This window comes from Fusarium sambucinum, chromosome III, assembly GCF_050947815.1.
Source record: "Fusarium sambucinum isolate potato_lamoka chromosome III, whole genome shotgun sequence".
Lineage (NCBI taxonomy): Eukaryota > Fungi > Ascomycota > Sordariomycetes > Hypocreales > Nectriaceae > Fusarium > Fusarium sambucinum.
Genome location: NC_139292.1, coordinates 5,883,376 through 5,903,893, shown reverse-complemented (window position 1 = coordinate 5,903,893; position 20,518 = coordinate 5,883,376). Strand labels below are relative to the sequence as shown.

The 20,518-nt window shown below is 47.3% G+C and overlaps 6 protein-coding genes across 6 annotated transcripts; 3 read left to right on the top strand and 3 right to left on the bottom strand.

Moving 5' to 3' along the window:
- Positions 1-1,801: 1,801 nt before the first annotated feature.
- On the top strand, positions 1,802-2,727 carry FSST1_012129 (uncharacterized protein; the record flags this gene model as incomplete). Its single annotated transcript, XM_083235327.1, has 2 exons — positions 1,802-2,154; positions 2,211-2,727. The coding sequence occupies 2 exons, from the start codon at positions 1,802-1,804 to the stop codon at positions 2,725-2,727; spliced, it is 870 nt and encodes a 289-aa protein (XP_083081825.1).
- Positions 2,728-3,123: 396 nt separating this feature from the next.
- Positions 3,124-4,480, bottom strand: FSST1_012128 (phosphatidate phosphatase App1 family protein; the record flags this gene model as incomplete). The annotated part of the gene is made up of 3 exons (XM_083235326.1): positions 3,124-3,325; positions 3,380-3,779; positions 3,832-4,480. 3 exons carry the CDS (start codon positions 4,478-4,480, stop codon positions 3,124-3,126), a joined length of 1,251 nt encoding a protein of 416 aa, XP_083081824.1.
- Positions 4,481-5,802: 1,322 nt separating this feature from the next.
- FSST1_012127 (uncharacterized protein) lies at positions 5,803-7,424 on the bottom strand (the record flags this gene model as incomplete). The annotated part of the gene is made up of 2 exons (XM_083235325.1): positions 5,803-6,990; positions 7,041-7,424. The coding sequence occupies 2 exons, from the start codon at positions 7,422-7,424 to the stop codon at positions 5,803-5,805; spliced, it is 1,572 nt and encodes a 523-aa protein (XP_083081823.1).
- Positions 7,425-11,090: 3,666 nt separating this feature from the next.
- On the top strand, positions 11,091-14,678 carry FSST1_012126 (uncharacterized protein; the record flags this gene model as incomplete). Its single annotated transcript, XM_083235324.1, has 1 exon — positions 11,091-14,678. The coding sequence occupies one exon, from the start codon at positions 11,091-11,093 to the stop codon at positions 14,676-14,678; it is 3,588 nt and encodes a 1,195-aa protein (XP_083081822.1).
- A 443-nt stretch (positions 14,679-15,121) lies between these two features.
- FSST1_012125 (DnaJ family domain-containing protein) lies at positions 15,122-16,624 on the bottom strand (the record flags this gene model as incomplete). The annotated part of the gene is made up of 1 exon (XM_083235322.1): positions 15,122-16,624. The coding sequence occupies one exon, from the start codon at positions 16,622-16,624 to the stop codon at positions 15,122-15,124; it is 1,503 nt and encodes a 500-aa protein (XP_083081821.1).
- Positions 16,625-17,404: 780 nt separating this feature from the next.
- On the top strand, positions 17,405-19,245 carry FSST1_012124 (ASST-domain-containing protein; the record flags this gene model as incomplete). The annotated part of the gene is made up of 3 exons (XM_083235321.1): positions 17,405-18,121; positions 18,168-18,809; positions 18,859-19,245. The coding sequence occupies 3 exons, from the start codon at positions 17,405-17,407 to the stop codon at positions 19,243-19,245; spliced, it is 1,746 nt and encodes a 581-aa protein (XP_083081820.1).
- Positions 19,246-20,518: the final 1,273 nt, after the last annotated feature.

Sequence of the window (20,518 nt, the reverse complement as noted above, 5' to 3'; positions counted from 1 at the left end):
GTATACTATCGCAGCCCTCACATCGATTGGCTCACGGTAGGAGATATCTAAGACACCAAGATCATGAGCGACTAAGCTCTGGCGTCGAAAGTGAAAACAGCATGTTCTTTGTAGCTTGGAGAGGAGGAACCATAGACTTTGAGATAAATATCCTGGATCAGGCCCTCTTCGAGCCTGGTGTTTAAATGAACACTTGCTCCTTTCCTCCAACTTGCTCTTCAGCATCCCCCCGCGCTAATTGCGAATTCTTGACTTGTCGCTCAATACCCTCGACTACGACTTGTCCCCAAATCTTTCAAAGAACGATAACACCTCTTTACCCTGTGTTTTCATTGATTCTCAAGCATCAATCTTTACATAATGACTTCCCAGTGTCATGACCGATTGTCTTTAGGGGTCCGGAATGACCAGCAAGGTACCGGGCTCTTCAAGTTGCCACTTGAGATTTTGCGAAACATATACACATATCTCTTTGGAGGCCGAACCATTTTTGTACATACAAGATGGTATTCTGAACCCGAGTGTTGGACACATAGTTTGATCATTAAAGGCCCGGACAAAACATACCATGACACGGAGGACCGTCTATTTTTTTAACATTCTTCAGAGCTGTACTTTGGCGTGAGTGCGATCCTCTACTTTCTTAACGCTTGCGTTCAAACGCTGATGATTCGAAAAGATATATCACCGGTATTGATGAGCTGTATTTCTCGAACGACTTTGTGTGTAGAGGAACAAACGACTTCAAGATTCCCTGGGCGGTTTTTGAGCTCGAGAGGCAACATTCCGAGGATAAATTTGCATCTGGACATTGATTTTTTCCGTTTTCACTCTCCGGCGCATTCAAAGAGCTTCGTACTGTCGACTTCAAGCGAATGCGTTTAAGTATCAAGTCGACAACTCAACACAAATACAGGGTCTTCTTATTGATTGTGTGCCTGGCCGGAGGGCTACGAGGGGAGAATAAGGACAACGTACATTTGGAACTGATGCCTATGATGTGAACATTGCGAAAAGACAGCTAGAAATATTTGGATGTCAGAACGACGAAATCGAGGTCACTCCTGTACAATACGTGGATGAACGGAAGACGAAGACGACTGATACGAACAATAATAACGGCAACCGGAACGGCGGAGAATAACTTGTCGGCGAGATCATCCACATTCCCGCGTCTCGGAAAAGGTCTATTATGTAGTAGTAGTAGATCAGACCACATTGTTCAATGTTGGTTGCTTTTGTTGTACGGTAACCTTCTCACAAGAGCCAGAAACGAGGCTGTAAGGCGGGTCTATGCAGCCGGCCTCAAACAGCGCGTAAAGCTGCACGAATCCATGCCCACAAATGCATGTCTTGCATATATCACATGCACCAACTTTCTTTGGAAGTCGAAAGAGTCACAACAATGTTTATTCAAGAACATGAGAACCACCAAAGTGCATAAGAAACATTGATTTACCTCACCGTCAAATTGTATTCGCCTCGTTTTGTTTAATAGATAGGTAGGTTAGTAGTCTAGTTTATTAAGATAAGCCTTACCGTTATTGACTTAATATTGATTTTTGATCAGCTTTGAGTTAGGACTAGTGAGTGCTGGCTTCCTTTTATTGCTTTTGTTGGTTTGTGTTACCTGCCTACCTTAGTACTACCCTGGCATCACAGCTCCTTCTCCACTACCATTTACACGTTCCTCGTTCTCAACATCTCCTCACCCTCATCCTAAGTGTTTTCCATATTCTCCCTCAAATTCACCTGAATCTCGGCTTTGATCCAGCTTTGGTTGGATTTCCCTTTCCTCATCATGTTTCGCCGCGAAAGAAGGAGTGACACTCTTCCCCCAACACCTGCAGAGCAGTTCAGAAGAGATGCTAAATTCACACTTCCAACCGCAACCCAAGGCCAATCTCCTCTTCTTACGTTGCCTGCTGAGATTCGACGAATGATCTTCAACGAACTACTTGGGGATAAACTTGTCCACATTCATCTTCGTCATAAGGACGACAAATACGAACGAGAAGGAGCTCCTAGCAAGGTTTCGAGATGGGTTCATTGCGTCTGTCATCATGGACACAAAATAATTCCTCACTACCACGAAGAAAAGAACCACCAGTGGTGTCTTCTGTCCACGGACATCCTCAGGACTTGCCAGTCCGCGTAAGTCATTATGATTTTCCTCATATGTTTGCATGTGTTGTCTAACGACGCCACAGCTACCTACAGGGTCTCCCAGTCCTATATCAGACCAATACCTTTTCCTTCCGCTGCGTCAAAGATGTGAGAGTATTTGAAGGCCTTTTTGTGCATTTCTCATCACTTGCTCAGTCCATCGATCTTTGTTGTACCCAATGTGGCTGCTACACGGAACATATATGTCACCATCATGAGCACAGTGGTTCGGGCTGGAGAATTCGTTCGTCCTATTTCGACCACTACTACCGTTTGTTTTTGACAACATCAAGTAGCAGTGGCAACATCAGAACTTTGAGGCTATATTTCGAAAACAGTGATAGCGCTTCCGTCTACCATCGAACAAAGTCCCTGCTACTATCATACATTTTGCCTGTCGCTCAGATTCAGATATTCGTGCCAGGCGAACTGGACGAAAGGACAGATAACGCAATCAGGGTTGAAGCAACTCGTGACCAGCGTAATCGTATCAGTGTCATCAGACATGCAAAGGATCTCAACGACTGTTCTGTACAAATGCCGGGCGAAGAGGTTGAGTAATACATCAATGGCGATGTTGACCGTGTCGTGGTTTCTAATTGAGGATGTCGGTTTAGTAGTGGAAGAGGTTGAGTGACTGATTTTGGCGATGTCACAGTGAGGGTTTTGCCACTATTACTTGATCCTCTGGGCGCGACGACGAGCGGGTTTCAGATACCAAGCTGCGGGTCGAACAAGACGAAACGATATACTATGGAGAAATCAACAACAGAGGTCAGTGTGTAAGATGTGAGAAGAGGATTACAGGTGGGAATAAAGAACATTTCCAAGAACGAGGTATAATACATTATTCAACTTGTAATCGTATCATCAACCATGACCATAGCAATTCGTATACAGTAAACCAACTTGCGCCGTCTATTGTAACCCAACAACGAACAAACAGAAACAGGTCGCTCAACTCCTCTTTCGAATGACATCCCGCACAATATTTCGACACTCGCTCGGATCTTCGAAAACATGCCAGGCCTCGACTGGTACGTGTTTGAAAGCCTTTTCGAAACGCTCAAGCTGGTTCTTCTCGTCGATGCCAAAAGCAGCCACATCAGTAGCCTTGCGGATAAGGATCATCTTAACCCAGCCTGCAAACGTGCGGTAACTATAAAGAGTCAGTCAACCACATGGAAAGATCTCGAGTCAAGTAACAACTTACATCTCACCATAGGCCTCAGGATCAGATTGTGTCGAGTCGCCGATGAGAATCAGTTTCTTCTTTGGCAACCAGGACTGGATCTTCTTCATACGGTCCGTCTTGTACTCCTCGGTTCCCATGGTGAGCGCTGCCAACAAGCCTGCTACTGTGCGCCAGCTCGAGTCGCGAAGGATGAGTTGGCCTTGTGGATAGTATCGTTCCCGGAAATCGCGCAACAGGGGGTACAGGTTGTATGGCGATGCTGACAGATAAAACCAGGGGGTATCGCGAGGGAGTAAATTTTGAAGATCTGAGAGAAGTTCAGGCATTCCAGGAACCGGTGTCGGCTCGTCGATAAAAGTAGACTTGAGAATGCCAAGAGGATCACTGGTCAAGGTGACCTTGATAGTATCATCAACATCTAGGCTCTGTTAGCTGCAAAGCCCTGGTAGGTATGTGGTACGGGAACAAACCTGATATGACAGCCCAACCCTCAGGTCCGGCATAGTATGTCTGCATGTCGTGAATGCCCTTCGTTCCATGGGGCACCAGCGCTGTCGCATCAACAATCGACCCCTTATGGTACCGGTCAACAGGCTGAACGCTCGTTGTGATGCCATTGATGCTGGTAGGTCCCAACTTGATCTCCTTCTTCCTGTGTTCGATCCAAAAGACTCTCGCCGCCTGAATATCCCAAAGGAACGGAATGATCCTCTCTTCAATAACGTCACGCTCAGCCGCATCCTCCGCCAAACCAAGCGTCGAAGCGATACCAGACACTATATCCGCTACGCGACACTTGGGTTCATTCTCAAACACGGCAGCGACAAATTCGGCCTCCCACTGATCGGTCTCGGGGTTGCGATAGGCCGTGTTGTCCATCAGCCACAGGATATCACCAGCGTCGACAGCTTTACCGAAAGGGTTCCATCCCGCGACGCGCGAAAGCCATCCCGAGACATTGACGGGTCCTGCAAGAGCGGCGGTTTGGGCTTTCTGAAAGGCAGCGGATTTGGGGTCAGGCAGGTCGTGCTCGACCTTGTCAAAGTTTCGGGCTTTTCGAGTACGTAGTTGCATGTCGGCTGCAAATGCGCGAGGATCAAAATCTAGTTTGTCGTCCATCTTGAGTCACGGTGGCGCAGTCTGAATTATATATTACACAGGAATATGGTGCGAAAGCTGCCTCGAGGCGGCGGATAGGTCCCGTGCTAAGAATGAGTCCTAGGAACAGTGAGTGAGGCTGTATCAGGAGCCGCAAGGTCGCGTGGGTGTCAGGTCAGGTTTTCGGGGGAGGGTATGTTATATAGTAGAGGCGTTAAATAGGCAGTGAGACAGTGTCTTGTGTTTATTCTTAAGATAGAGTCTAGGTAATAGATACTAGACTAGAGTACCTAGGATGAAGGATGAAGAGCCAAGGTCCCAGTCAGTCATGTATATTGCAAGTGGAAGGTGCGTCTCCCACCAGGCTGCTGGACAGCGTTTTAAGTGCTGGCCTAAATGTGCTTACCTCCCTAGTATCCGTGACCTCATGGGTTAGGTACATTAGTACGCTATCAATGTCACTAACAGGGAATATGTTAATGGCTGCGACGTTGTTTGTTCCATTTTAACTTGAGCGATTCCCCTTGTGACGTCGCTGCGTGATGCTAGAGACGCAGATCTCTTTCGACTTTAGGCTTGTGGGGGTGGATATCGATCCGCGTGGGCGCTAGAGGACGCTATGCCCAGAAGAATGACCCAAGATTGACAGTTAGTGGGTGGCTTGCAGTAGGCTGTGCAGCAGGTGCTTTAAACTATTGAAACAAGACTTGGAATTGTGTTGATTTAGAGCCATGCTGCCATGTTCTCATACTAACACCATTGCCAGCGGCTCTTTGACTGTACAGGCGAACAAGGGGTATGGCCAGCATAAACTAACGTATTACGTCAGACCTTTATAAATCTTACACTATAGGCCTAGTTTTATCTCTTATACTTCCAGGGACCGAATTTCTGATACTCCGAGGGGCCTATGGGAATGAAAATGGACCCTGCTGGATGACACTTACTTTAACATTTGAGGCTGTCATCCTAGGCTCAATATTCCCGTTTGCTAGCGTCCCGCTTCCCGGTATATCATCAAATTGAAACCAGCAGTCTCAGTCTTGGGCCATGTGTCAATATTTAATAAAGTTAGTCAAGACATATGCGCTACTTGATACAGGGCTTAATTCATAATTCCATATACAGATAGCTTGGCTCTCTCATGTACAAAGTTTTGTTCGTGAATACGACCTCGTAGGCTAAACTAATAGCAATTCCCCAAAACGCCAACCGCTCATGCCATCCTTATTCATACATATATCTCCCTAGCGTGCTTCCTGTCCCTCGGGTATCTACCAGCGAATATCACTGACGAACGCAAAATAGTTAAGGAAAATGAAAATACACGTCCTTCCCCCAAACTACCAACCGCCATATAACCAGCTTCGCTTTTCTTCCGGGTTGAAGAGCTCCTCCCTAACATCTCCTATAATCGACTTTACCACACCCTTCATAGCTCTCTCACTGATGGTAAAAGAGTCGTAGAAGAGATGGTCGTGTTCGATCTCACATCCTGTCTTGATCTCTTTCTCGTTAATCTTGAGATCCGCCAAATCCCCTCTGACACACGGTGTCCAGACATCGGTGAACCGCATCGAATCGTTAGCGGACAATTTTCCGCGTCCTCTCAAATCCACAACTGCCGCACGTTCCATGTCACCTTCAGTCATAGCATCGAGAACTCCTTGGTCGATGTTTACCAGCAGCCCATTGCGCATGGGATATGGGGCCTGAATAACTTGATGGTTTTCGTACGTGGCTTTCGCCGATTCTTTGGTGTCTTCGCTATGCTCAACAGGCTCGACGCTCTCAGCCCTCTTGGTGTTCCTTCCTTTCTCAGTGTTTAATGTCGGCCTCTTTGGCTTCTTCGTTGTCCTGTCTTTCCATTCGGCAACTGCAAAGTCCACCTCTTGGTTCCAGTATTTAGTCAATTCTGCGGCGTTTCGGGTCTGCTCGACAACATTGTTAGGCGCAGGTGGCGTCTTCCGACCCTGCCAGCCAGGTGTGAGGGAAATGTCAAATATTGTGGGCACGATAATACGGAAGCTTTCAAATTTGCGTCTGTCGACTTTGTCTAAAGCGCCGGGTGCCGTCAGTTCACTAATCTGTGACTCGGTCGCGTTTGTCCAGAAATCAGAGTAGGCGATAGAAGTAGGGTCAAGCGATCGTTCGTAGAGTATCTCGGCCTGATCGAGGATTTGTCTGACCATGTAGGTGATGGCATCTTCCGATTCTTGTCTTGGCATTGCTGCCATATTCCAGATCTCCCACGTTCCAAAGCTGAATATCCAGACCGTCTCGCGTGGGGTATTTTCAGGTGATGGCATCGCGAGAAATCTCTGAACTTGACTCGCCAGGTCAGGGACCTTGGAGGGGGTGGGATACTGTTTAGCGATATACTTGTAATTCAAGGCTGGCTTTTTCTTCACATTGGTAAACTTGGTAGTGTTGAGAAGATCCTGGACTGCCTCCTCATACATGTTGTTGCTGATGAGACCCTTATTCGGCTGAGTCTTTGGTACAAACGATAGATAAGAAGTGCATTCGAGCTATTCAGGGGTTAACCAAGAATGATAAATCGGTTTTTTTTTTGCTTTACCTCATCGCATAGCTCCTCTGTCCATGTTTTGCGCTCTGAAGGATCTTGTACGTTGCCTACAACATCGGGCGAGCCGAACACGACGATCCTCATATTTCGATCAGGTTCTGGCTCATAGCTCCCCCAAGGGAATATTCCCCGATATCCGTAACCAAGCTGTCCGCCAGATAACCGATCTGGTAAAATGCCAAAAACAAGGAAACTGGTGAAAAATATGGCAGAGATTTGGAGTAAGAGTTTGGGTACGCCGCGCCACATGCGAGAAGAGCAGAAGATAAAGACGTTCTTTCCACCGAGTCGGCTCATGATGGAATCCTGACTGTCACGACGACCGGGGATTTGATGATCGAGCTCGGCAGGCGACTTCCATAATGTGTTTATCATGATGTGGTAAAGTGATAAGGTCGGATTGAGAAAGGCCGAGGCGAAATGAATACTCGGATTGGGGCCTTGGGTGGGACATATAAGTTTATTTCGTGTTATTGATTTGTGGCTCAGGAACAGAAACAAGAAATAGGAAAGGGCGTCGAGAACTGCAATATGACTATGTTGCCGATGATCCGGTTGGAGGCAACAGTTCGTTGATAGTGAATACTAAATTCCCCTTGTGATTAAGCGTTGTCGTTTAGGGAGGTGTTGACAGTGAGAGCCGGTGATTAAGTTTGAGCGAGGCGGATCGAGAACAGACTAGACCAGGAATTTGACAGCGAATAGCGGATATAAGCAGCCGAGAAATGATGAAAATAGAAACAAGGCGGATTTTGCGATGCAATTTGTAGATGATGGAAGAATAATGTTTGACAGGCGCCCACGAGGTGGATGTTATCGCGTGCAGCCGAGTCGACGTGCCTGTGCCTGGGGTAAGAAATAAGTTCAGCGCTCACCATTCAGCGGGGGATAAGCAACTTATCATGGATATTCTCAGTCTAATGATTCCCCTAGTAATAAACCTTGGAGCAAATCTAACCGTAGTCGCCAAGAGTCACCAGTTGCGCGGCCAAGACCTTTCGGGAGACTTGGTATCAAGGAACGTTGAATTCACTGCAAAAATGCAAGGCAGATGATAAGAAGGCCCTTGAATAATTGTGGAATTTAATGTAGCCAAGTCTCTACTCAGCCCGTGAGCTGAAGCTAAGCTACCAGTTATTCTGTTTCAAGCGATATCAAATGCTTTATTTGGAGTTGTGTCGCATCACGTCACGTCGCAAGCCGTAATGTAGTGAGCGGTTATACCCACATCCCGATGCCGTCTTCCGGCCTCGTCATCCGTTGTGGCAGACCACTTTCCTTCATCCTCACATTTATGGATATCTGGAATGCCATTCGTTGTACTTTATCTTTGCTTGGCTTCAGCGGGCTGAGTAGACTGTAAATTGCACCCAAGAAATGCGTCGTCAGCAGTGGAGTCGGTCGGGTCGGTCGCTGTGGTGGTTGGCGCCGCCTAACCTTGTTAACTTGGAGAGATCACAGCCTCAGAAGAGCGAGAGGAAGCACATGCCAAGGGGTCATCCATCATGGGGGATTCGTCAACCGTCACAGTGAGATTGATACGGATACAGTTTTGCGATCTTGGTGTTCCTTTGTGTGGGGAAAAGTGTAACAGGGCTGTTAAATGGATGCGAATGTTTGTTGTTTGCTTCCGCCATAAACGGTAATAAACCACGAGACGGGCCAAACATGATACCTCAAAGGGTAACAACGTACCCGATTAATAGGCAATTAACTGTACAGGTTTCGTTACACTAAAGCAGATGTACTACTGATAATAATGCTTGTTTATCACGTTTACGATGCAGACAATGCGTACGTCATTTGCCGCTTCCCCACGTTTAGGTCTCGGCAAGTTACCTAGCACTCTCCATCTCGAACCTACGCCGAGCCTCAACATCCTGGACTGTCTAGTGAAGTCTACCAGTATGTCGTTATCCTGCAAAGGAATAGCCTAGACTTTCAAGGTTGGGCAGCCTGTCTATCGTACCTGGCTTGTGATCTTGAAGTTTGATACGAAAATCTTCCGGACCAATCTGTCATGCAAGTTCTAATTTTTCAGCGTTATTTCCAAGTGGTATAGGGTAACATCTATTCAGGCAGTCCATACCATACCTACCTAGGTAGATAGGTATGGTGTGTTATCGCCAGTGAAATACTAATCTAGGTAGTCTAGAGTATAAGTTGAAATAGTAGTAATATATCTCTAATAAACTTCTTAACTAATATACTCTATACTCTGAATAGGAAACATTTATATAAGTATTTCTAATTCCTTTATACGTTGACTGTTACAATTTGTGCTTTAAGAGTTAATCACTAACATCAATACCTTAATGCGGCAACTGTATTTAATCTGACTATCCCTCATGATGGCGTTCGTTAGGGTATAGAATAGTTACATAACTGTGCTTTTTATATATTTTTTTTCTACTTCCTTTTTCAATTTTTTTTTAATAAAATAATTATTCACGTAGATCAAACCGAACAATGACATTCAGCAATGCACAGATAAAGGATCTTTCCAATTTTATCAATTGACTTTTAATTTATTAACGCCATCAAACGCTGACAGCCATGTTGTGGCATTGTGGGAACTTACATGGCTGGATATGAATCGTTTTCACATGATTACTACGTCTAAGCAAAGCCCCTCAGATTGATTGAACTGTCAGCATCATTTTTAAGCAGCCAACAACTCTGATAGGAAATTAGAAGATGGTATCTTGTGGTATGCTGGACTATAATTCAACGCCTAAGGTCCTTTGACACAAATTATAGTTATTAGTTGAAGTGAATCATGCATGGAGATTGTCACTATAAAAGCGGCAGAGCCAGGATAGAGTTAAAGTTATATTTTACTTTTTGATGGGGGGGGGGCTTCTCAAAGTCTAATTGGTTTTTTTTTTTTTACAGTAAAAAAGAAGAAGAAGAAAAGTGACCCCTTTCCCTTATAAAAAGAAACATGATGCTGACCCCTTTGTCAAGCCATGCCCTATTGTACTGTAAATGTTCTGCTATTGAGAGGTTCCCATTATGAAGGGCGATCGTGTAAGTGGAGGCAACTAAAGCTGCCCTTTGCATGCAAAAGCAAGGGGTATTATTGTCGTGTTGAAGACTGTCTGCTAAAAGAAAGAGGACCATCACGGGTAGGAGCGTGCCTTGGGTGCAAAATTTTCTGTATTATTGTTGATACATTTTGTTAATGGAAGGGATAGGTATCCGTAGACAGGTAAAAAAGGGTTTCTTTTTATAGAGACGGCGTAAAGCCTGTTGCGACACAACAGCCCCACTATCTACCAACGACAAGTCCTCTTAAAGAAATCTAAATCTTATTCTATAGAAGTGTCCAAGCCGATAACTAACAAACTTTATAGCTCCCTTGGATATTTACAACATGTCTAATAATATTCGTAATTTTGTGCCTTGCATTGAATCGAGGGACCCTCAATTTTACTCTGCTACCTTTGTAATCGTGTCAGAGTTGTATTAATTAAAGTGGCTTATGCACGTGCAATATCCATGACTGGCTTTTTAGATCGGGTGTTTTGAAACCATAATTCCGTCACCAACCACGTCTTGGATCGATTAGGTTATCATTTGGTACCGGAACTGCCTCAGCCTCCCTTCTAACAGCATCCATCTCATCTCGTCTCGTCTCGTCCTTTCTTCCCCAAGGCAGTCTATCAACTATACCCCTGCCTCGGTCTTGCGACAACCATTACAGAGTAGTGTAGGATTACCAACACTCCCTTGCTGCCCACTATCGATACCCGGCTCCGTCCCCTCCACGCCCAGCCCAAGCAAGTCTACCACCATGTTTGTCTTGCCTCTTGCGACTACGACCCCTTGAGTCATGCCATGAGCGCGTCTCGATTACTTGCCTCGACCTCCTTACCGTACACCATCGGATGCTGACCCACGGATGCGCTGCCCTTTTCTCACTAAATACGTATTGTATCGGTCACCTTACGCAAGCTTGAGTGCTCCCGCGCTACCCCCACCCAGCCGCCGTCGACGTTTTGATTCACCTCGACTCGACGCAGAGCCCGGTTCTTCGGTATGCTCTCCCATCTGCGGTTCCACAGGCGAGGGCCGCCATCGAATCCTACCTCGCCCTCTCCTGATCAAACTCCTACTTCACCTGCTGGCCACCCTGCGCCTTTCTCTCCCGATGCTCTCTCTCCAGAATTGCGACCAACATCTTCGAATCCCTCCACCTTGCCTCCTACTCTACCGCCCATATCTCGTGTTACCACAGAAGATATAGGGAAGTCACGAGATGGCCGTCAAAATGCTGCAGCGACAAACCTGTTAGATACTCGACCACAACCGACCTCCAAAACATCGTCCTTCATTGGTGGTGTCGCTCTTAGAAAATACCAGCGTGATCTGGAAGCACAAGCTACCGAAGCTAACGACAGCAAAAGAGGAACTGGCCTACTTGGTCAGCATTCAGCTTCTCAGCCATCATTGACTTCGAATAATTCCCCCTTACGGCCGTCGCCGCAGGTTATAAAGAATACGAGAGCTACATCTTCTTTCAGCACACCCACAGATCTTCAGCAGCCTACCGGTCGCCGTCCTGCAGGTACCCGTCTGGTTACAGAACTGCCCTCGCTTACACAGACAACAAGCAACACTGAAAACCCCAAGCCCAAGAAAGGGCTGCCGTTTCTTAAGAAACCAATGTCAACACTATTGATGAGGCGCAAAAACAGTCAGCATGCCCCTGACTTACGCCCATTACCCTTGGCCAAGCGCCGTGAGGATCCGGTGTATGATCCTCGCATCATGGGAACTCGGGTCCATGATTTCAGTGCACCACGGCCAAAGAGGAACACTCCAAACAGGGATACTGCGCAAACATCTCTCGCTTCGCCAGTCCCCATGTCCGCTCCTCTTCCCATTCAAGACATGTTCCTGAGCCCGTCGTCCACTCAGACTGAACAAACCCCCCTCTCAGCCTCAAATTTGACAACACGTATGCCCAGTGATGCTTCCGATTCTATCTATTCACAGGACTCAAGGGCGCTCAAGATGACACCAAGCACAGCCTCTGCAGCGCCCCAAGCCCCTGTGCCTGACTTAGTTGCTCTTACACTGTCAGATGCGCCCCCAGTACCTCCTAAGGATGATGCACCGATTTCAGTTCAACCAAAGTCGCCCCGAGCATCGCGTTTGATTGATGAAGATGCATATGTCCATGATAGACCGTCGGTTTCTCACCAGGCAGGGAGGTCGCGAGGCCCGTCACTATCTGGATTATCAGGTAAGGATATACCGTCTGCGATACCTCGACATATGAAGAGTACGTCGTCGAGGTTCAGTTTTGACATGATTGGTGCTGCAAAACAGGAGAAACTTCTTGAAGATAGGCATCGTCAACGAGAGCTTGAGAAAAAGACTGCAGATGTATCTGCCCCACGAGACTCGCGCTTTGAGGATTTTGATGATGATGGTTTCGATTACGATGCAATGATGGACGATGATGGCTTCGAAGAGGATATTCCCATGGTTGGCGATGACTTTGATGGTATGGATGCTGATTTCAACAACGGGCTGGACGATCACATGGACGATAACATGGACGACCACGCGGGCGGCAACATGAACAATACTTTGAATAGAACCCTCAGCACATTTGACAACAATCTGAACAACACACTTAATGGAAGCATGGATGACGGCTTGGACGAAGAGCTTGATCCAGACAACGACCAGGAAAACTTTTCTGGCTTTGTCTTTCAACGATCGGGTCCTACATCATCGATGACCAGTCCTCGCAGCGCTGGCTTCTTGCCAACCCCGAGGGATCCAGAGGGTAATCGGATTGGGTTTGCCATGAGTCAATATACGCCAGAGATGCTGTCTCCGTTGTCTCCTAGAGTACCCCTCGACCAGCGGATGAGTCAAGAGATGGAGGCAGGTGGGCTGGGAATTCAAGGATTGGACATTCCGAGGGTGCCCAGTCTCGAGAATGAAGCGGCATTCCAGAAAAACCAGGACCTGCCACGCATAAATACTGGACGCCCATTAAACGATGACGAGCTCTATTACGACGATGGCATGTTAGAATTTGAGAGAAACGAATTCGCCGAGGACCTTGCTGCTCCTCCAGAATGGGATGATACCCCTTTTGACGAATCGATATTTGACAATAACGATACCGATCAATTTGGTCGACCGATAGCAGGCGCCTTTGCGCATGCCCAATCACAAAAACGATCCACAAATCAAGATGAACCGAATAGAGCATCTGACTCAACAGAACCACTCTCTGTGACTTCAGAGATTCCTCAGACAACGGCTCATACATCGTTGAGTGCCGGTGAAAAAGAAGAGGTCGAACACGAAGCTGTGAGGGACAGCCCTGTCCCCAATCCATCTCCTGCCCCAACAACTGTGGGTCAATCGTCGTCTCCTTCGGGAGATGATCCTTTTGCAGTGTATCAGGCTGCTCTCGCTGCGGCGGCTTATAAAGCGGCAGCATCGGGCAAGTTTCAACGCGGTTCAACACCACCACCTGTTGAAACTAGCCTGCCTGTGCCAGATCATTCGGCAGACGTGCCAGACCATGATAATGCCTTTAACCAGGACGACTATGAGAGTTTCGATGACTATGGTGATTATGATGATACGTATGAGAATATGGCCGATCTGGAGCTTGATGACGATGCTATCATCGCTGAAGCCAATGCAAGCGCTTTGGCGAACGACTGTGATGGCTGGTATGGTCAGGAATTTGGCTTCTTTTCAGCTGGTCAACAACAAGGACCAGAATTTGAATATGCCAATGGTGGCTTCTTTGGTCCAAAGGGTGGTTTAGATCGCAGCACCAGCGGGCGTATGATATCAAGAGAACCGAACCTTACGCCCATCACAGAGCGATCCGAATACTCTAACAGAAACTCGTTCATGAGTCTTGGTATGCCTGGCTTTGGAGGAACAACGCCCCTGCAAAGCCCTGGTCTGGCTCAACTTGCTCTTCTTGGCGATCGCGGCGACGAGATGACCTTATCTGCTCTTCTCCGGCTTAGGTCCCGGGCTTGGGGGGGTTCTCAAGCAAGCCTTGTGTCCAGCCAAAACGGGTCCCCACGATCCGAAAGAGGTGACATGTCCACCTCACCTTGGGGCCAGAGCTTTATGAGCCCAACGACTTTCCACACCCGGAAGAACTCGGTTCTTTCTACCATCAGCCACGACTCGGATAGCGTAAGCGCCTCAGGAAGCCCGACGTTGACAGGTGGCATTCCTGGCTTTACGCTGTCCCCACCACCTGTCCCAACGTTGGCTAAGCTTGAAACTGGTGTTAAGAATGATGCTCAAATCCCCCCTCTCGACGTTAGCAGACCTGCATCAAAGTCTTACGACAACCCTATTTCACCAGTGTCGGATCCAGAAGAGAGCATGCCGTCATCAGCCATGGTGAGCCCCTTAGTGCCTTCCAATAGGGCTAGCATGGTCGAGCCTAGCGTTGTTCCTAAGCGCCCTGGTATGGGGCACCGGCATAAAGGCTCAGCCGACAGCATATCATACACCAAAGAGGAAGACAGTGGCGCTACACGTTGGGTCATGGAGCGACGACGCACAGGGGAATTCGGACAGGTTGAGATCGAGCGAGAAGTTCTTGAAGAAGGGCGAATCTAGGAGCTAGTGCCCTGTTGTTTGTGCTCTTCTTATGCATAAATAGAAACAAAACGGAAAAGGATTGTACTGACACGACATCGAACATGGAGTTTGGGTTGGGACCGGATATATATAGGAAATAGCGGTGCGAGCCATAGGCTCTTGTGATACGAGCCTAGGCCATGCACAAGGAGTTAAGAAGTGGAACAAAAAGTTGGGTACTAATGGTGTTGCGGAGCTATATATATATAAGGGTGTTGGTATTTATATTCTTCTTGGGCTTCATGTATAAATTTGGATAATGAGGAGTCTTATGAATCGGGGATCAGGGATAGGACAGCATATACCAAAGACTGATATTCTTAACTTCTCACATAACTGTACAGCAGCCTTTAACAATATTTAGATTCAAGATTGCTGGGCTATATGCGTCGATTGTTTACTTCCAACCAATACTTGAAAACTCAGTTTTTTTTCCACACGTCTCTCCACCACTCTTTCAGACCATATGCCTTTCTCTGGGCCTCGACATGCACCTTGACTTTATCACTTCCAGTCAACGTCTCCAGTAGGCCAGTCTGTTTACCCGCTTGGCCTCCTCCTCCCAAGCTCCTTGCCTTTCCACCCGTCGCACGGTCCTGAATCTCGCGAGCGACTGTAGGAGCAACTTCAGCAAAACATGCCTTGAGTTCCCTATCAAGCGAGAAGTATGGCTTCTTTGCCAAGTCTGGCGCCATGAGGTTGTAACTTCGCGTTAGAGCATTGAGGCGCTCGATCGATAGTTTGTGATAACTCGCTTCAGCTTGCTCCCATGCTGAATCACGAAATGGTCTTCCAACCACCGGCGACGCAGCCTTCAGCTCTTCTACTTCCCCATAGTCGTTTTTTCTTCTGATCGGATTGTGCACTTCTTCTGCAGCAGCATACTCTTCCGCCCTAAGTATCTGCTCTTGCAGTGGTCCACCTCGAGAAGCAATCATCCTCGCCGCTAATCGTCGCCAGTCATTACGCAACCTGCCTCTGAATGCCGCCGCCTCTTTTGCGAGCTCCTGCTGCTTCTCTATCCAGGGTGGTACGATATCCTGTCGTTGAATCATCTTGTTCATGATATACTCCGTCGTGTCAATAAAGGGGTTGTCAGCACGAGTATCACGCTCGACGCCCTTCCCTCGTGGTATGTTCTTGAATTGCCCTCGCGCAATAGCGTTCTCGATGCGCTCGTTTGCCAGAGCCGCAAGACCCGTGATTGAATTTGGCAGCGCTCTTGCTCCAGGCTCAAAGCGCTCTCGAAGTTCCCTTCGCCATGCCTCCTTTTCATCCTCACTCATGCCGTTCTTTGCCTGTTGGCCCCCTATTCCTACGTAGGTGTTCACCTTATCCCTCGCCTTGGCGACCTTCTCACCAGCAGATTGTTTTGGTTGTCCACGCAGTCGCATGTCCACAGGAGGTGGCTGAAATTTGCCCCTCAAACCAGGAGCAAGGGTTTTTTTGGCATCATCTAGCATTCGAAGAACTGTATCTGCTGTATGCTCTTCCCCTGTCCACGCTTGCGCCAAGGCAATATGACGTGTGCCCTCACCTACCGATGGTGAAAGGCCAGCTTCTGCAAAGGCACTAGCATGTTCGGATTTGAATTCCGCACCGGCAATTTTGCTCAAAAGCCTCTCCTTGAGCTCTTCTGAGAAGCCCGCGTCCTCTACAGCTCGACGCCCGGCTCTTCCGCCTGTGAAGAGGACTTCCTCTGTGGCTTCTTCCAAGCGCCGAGCCATTGGACCTGGTTCCTTCTCTGGTGCTGGTGCATCGCTACTTTTTTTCTCCTTCTCTGTGGTACTGTTTGGTTGTTGCTCCTCCACCTTAGATGCGCCGGCTTGCGTTGAGTAGTGAGTAAGTGGCAATGTCCCATGCCGGCGTGATGCTTGGAGGCAACGGCGGCAGACAAAAGGCGAACGGAGAAACGAGAAAGACATGATTGAAATTCAGTCACGGCGAAAGTCAAGATTACGTACAACAAAGGAAATTATAGTATTAAGATAGAAGAAACTGAGTGAAGTTGTAATGACGACAATAAAGCTGATGGAGCTTGGCTTAGTCATCCAACCACCCTGTAGTGTCGAAATTCGACCTCGCACTTTGTTGTAATTTTAACATTCTTAAATATTTCGGATTAGGTTGTCATAAATCGATGCGATCGATATTGCGAGTATATGGTTAATGAATACTTCCTCGCTCATGCATGAAAATTGATCAGTCGCCGGCAGGTCCTGCCCTTCTCATGAAACTGCCTACACAGGCAACACTGACTTCGAAATGATTCATGAATAAATAAGGTGGGTGACAGGCAGGCACGTATCTGATCAATGCAAGGGACCTTGTGGCAGCATGTACGACATTGATCCTTCTATTGTTCGTGTAAACTTGGATACTGCATAACTAGTAGGAAGCCATGGAAGATCTCCCTCAGACGTTCCTGCCTCACGTTTTACAGTTTCACGCTTCATGAAGGGAAGGAGGCACAGAACGGCCCAGTGCGACTGCCACCCGGTAACGAATGCCATCTTCTTGAACACTCTTCAGATGTGTTTGAAACTCTTGTCTTACATCGAGCGTAGTAACGAACTTGACCTTTTCTCCCTCTGCACGCACAGTTTTGGAGTCTTCTTGGAACTCTGTTATTAAATTCTGATTGCTACTTTTGATCTTGCTTCAATTGCTCCTATACAAACTCACACTCGTTCTTCACTCCTAATATGCTCTCAATTTTGGTGCAAACGATAGCAATTGCTTTGCTAGCTGCTCTATCCTTGGCAGACGTGGACCCTGTCAAAGACTTAGCGGTCTACAACAAGGGATTTCTCGGCCAGTTTCCTTCTCAGACCTTCAAATCTTCAGATGCAGTCGCTCCAGTCTTTCAGATCAATATCTTTGAGCCCGGCCTTGTCGATAGCTCTGGTTTTCTCTTCCTCACATTGGAATATGGCGACAAATCGGGACCTGCCATATTTTCAAGCAAAGACTTGAGCCTTGTGTATGCCGACATCGAGTACGAACGGACTTTCGATGCCCGCGCACAGGTGAGGAATGGAGGCAAGTATCTCACCTTCATTGAAGGTGGCCGCTGCCACGCTTTCGATGCCAACTATCAACTGAAATGGTCAGTTTCAGTCCGGGACTTGGGAGCTGTTGAGGCCGACATCCACGATTTCGAATTCACCACCCAGGGAACTGCTCTTTTGACTGCGTACCAGGATGTCAGGTACAACTTGACTGTTCTTGGGGGAGACATAGATGGCTGGCTGAGTGATTCCATTTTCCAAGAGGTTGATCTTGATACGGACCGAGTCTTCAATGTGTGGAGATCATTTACACACGTCAACTTGACTGATACGATGATTGATTATGACCCAGAAAAGACCTACATGGGCGGCCATGGCTTCGACTGGTTTCATATAGACAGCGTTTTCAAGGCAAGTTGCTTTCCAACTCACCCAAACCTGTGCTCACAATATGCAGACCTCGGAGAATCATTATCTTGTCTCATCAAGAGGATTGTCGGCGATTATCCTTCTCCATGCTGACACATTGGATCCACGATGGATTCTTGGAGGGAAACACAATCAGTTCAAAGACCTCAGCGGCGGCAACGCGACCAACTTCGCCAATCAATATAACGCAAGGTTCGTTCAAGGTAACGAGAGCCGATTGAGCTTCTTTGACAACCAAGTCACTGAAAGCGGAATGTGCGATGACGATAATTGTTCTCGGGGCGTTGTTGTGGAACTCGACTATGAAAAAATGACAGTTCAGCTCTTACATGAGTTTTATCATCCGCAGAAAATATCGTCTGGTTCAGGAGGCAGTGTCCAGGGCTTGGACAATGGAAACTTTCTTGTCGGCTGGGGGGCAAACCCGGGCATCACCGAACATTCGCCCAGCGGGACTGTCGTGATGGACATTCAACAAGGGGTGATCCCCCACATATCCGAAACCGACCCAGACACCGATATGTCTGTTTATCGTGCCTGGAAGATGGATTGGATTGGCCGGCCCCCATGGGGTCCTTCTATTGCTTCGTTAGCTCTTGGGGAAGACATATCAAATGCTACCGTTTATGTGTCTTGGAATGGCGATACCCAAGTTCATAGATGGGAGTTGGTATGTTACTATGAAATTATGCAACATAACCGAACTAATCCTATACTAGTACGCAGTCGAAGATGAAACAAACGTCACCTCTACTCCCAGACTTCTTGCAAACTCGTCCCGGTCCGGGTTTGAAACGGAAATCCATCTCGAAGGGCTAGGACTACCGCCTCCCAGATCTGCTCGAGCAGTTGGCATCAGTAAAAGTGGCAAGATGCTCGGTTCGACGGCTACAGTCGACCTTGCAAGCGGCGAACTTCGTGGCAACAGGAGTAGTGTCTGGATATTGACGCCGCAGCCTTCCGATGAGGAGCCAAGCGATCATCATCCTGATGGTAAAAAGAAGGCGGATGACGACGAGGAAGATACTGCATCTCAGACAAAACCCTCTGTGAGCTCGTTGTTCGCTCTTCTACTTGCTATTGCCTTTATATCTTCCTCAGTCTGAAATTTTAAGTTTGGGCGTCGATAGTACTTGAGCAAAGAAATAGTTTAAATTCTAATGAACTGAGTTGACATTTTCGCCTGGAATGAATGGTATCACGCATTGAAGGAAGTGCTTTACTACCACTACCCCAAACTACCTAGATAGATATCCCCACCTCTTCCCCGAACCCTTGATTAGAGACTGTTTAAAGTCCCCGCACGGTGGTATCGTGGTAAGTGACAACAATCCACCAATTGATGATAGTTGGATCGCAGTTATTTGTAAAAGTAGACTTGAGTCGCTTCACGATTTGTAGGTAGTCAGAAGTGGAGCCAAACCGTGTCTTGGCTTTGGAGAATTGGAGTAACACTGACCCCAATTCCTCTCACGATGGATGATCAGAATTATATGGATGATCTCTTTATTACAGGCAAGAAAACTTGAGTGGTCTAGACAGTCAATGGCTCGGGAGCTCCTCAGCTCAAAAATTGCAACATTACTGGAGTCTTCGGCACGAAAGGTAGGGTGAAATGGTCGGTGAGGAATTATCGGCCTCACCACGGCCGTGGAAAGAGTGCTCCAATTATTGCCAGTAGCTCCAGGGGTTTACAAGATTTGGTGGCGCTAACTGGCCATCGATTTGTTCTAGCTCCTGGGCGTTGGAGACAAGGAGAGTTTAGCCAAGATGAGGCTCCGCAGTCGTGGATGGTTTTTTTTTCAACTTTGGAGAGAGGTAAGCTTGAATCGTAGACGTTTATTGTCAATGTAAAATTCATTAAGTCTGATTGTTAGAGCTAGAGTAAGTAGATGTGACATTGATTCTCCCAGTTTGCTGATTTACCTTATTCGATATTGTTCTTAGAATAAAATCGACACTTATCTAAAAGAGTGAAATCAAAGACTCCACTTGTAATGTACAGACGTGCAAGTACATATGGGTATGCTTGAGTGCCGTCAGATAGGCAGTTATGTTCCTCACACACGTGCTACTGTCTACCTCTGTTCCTGCTGATCTGTTAGTGTTTATAATGATTCTGCCATGCTCGGTCTGCCATGGCTTGTCCCGCTTTGATCCGACTATCCGCCCCTAGGATAAAAATCATCAACCTCTGGCTCCATTTTTGGTCCCTCCCATTACCCCATCAGTCTTTCTCACTTCTTGTGTCCTCTTCTTTGCTTTGCTTAATCTCTGTTGCTGCTACGCACTTGTTGTTACAGGTCGTGCACCAGGAGCTGTTGCCATCATTATTATCGTACACTTTTTATCTCTCTTATCTGACAGCGTATCTCGACT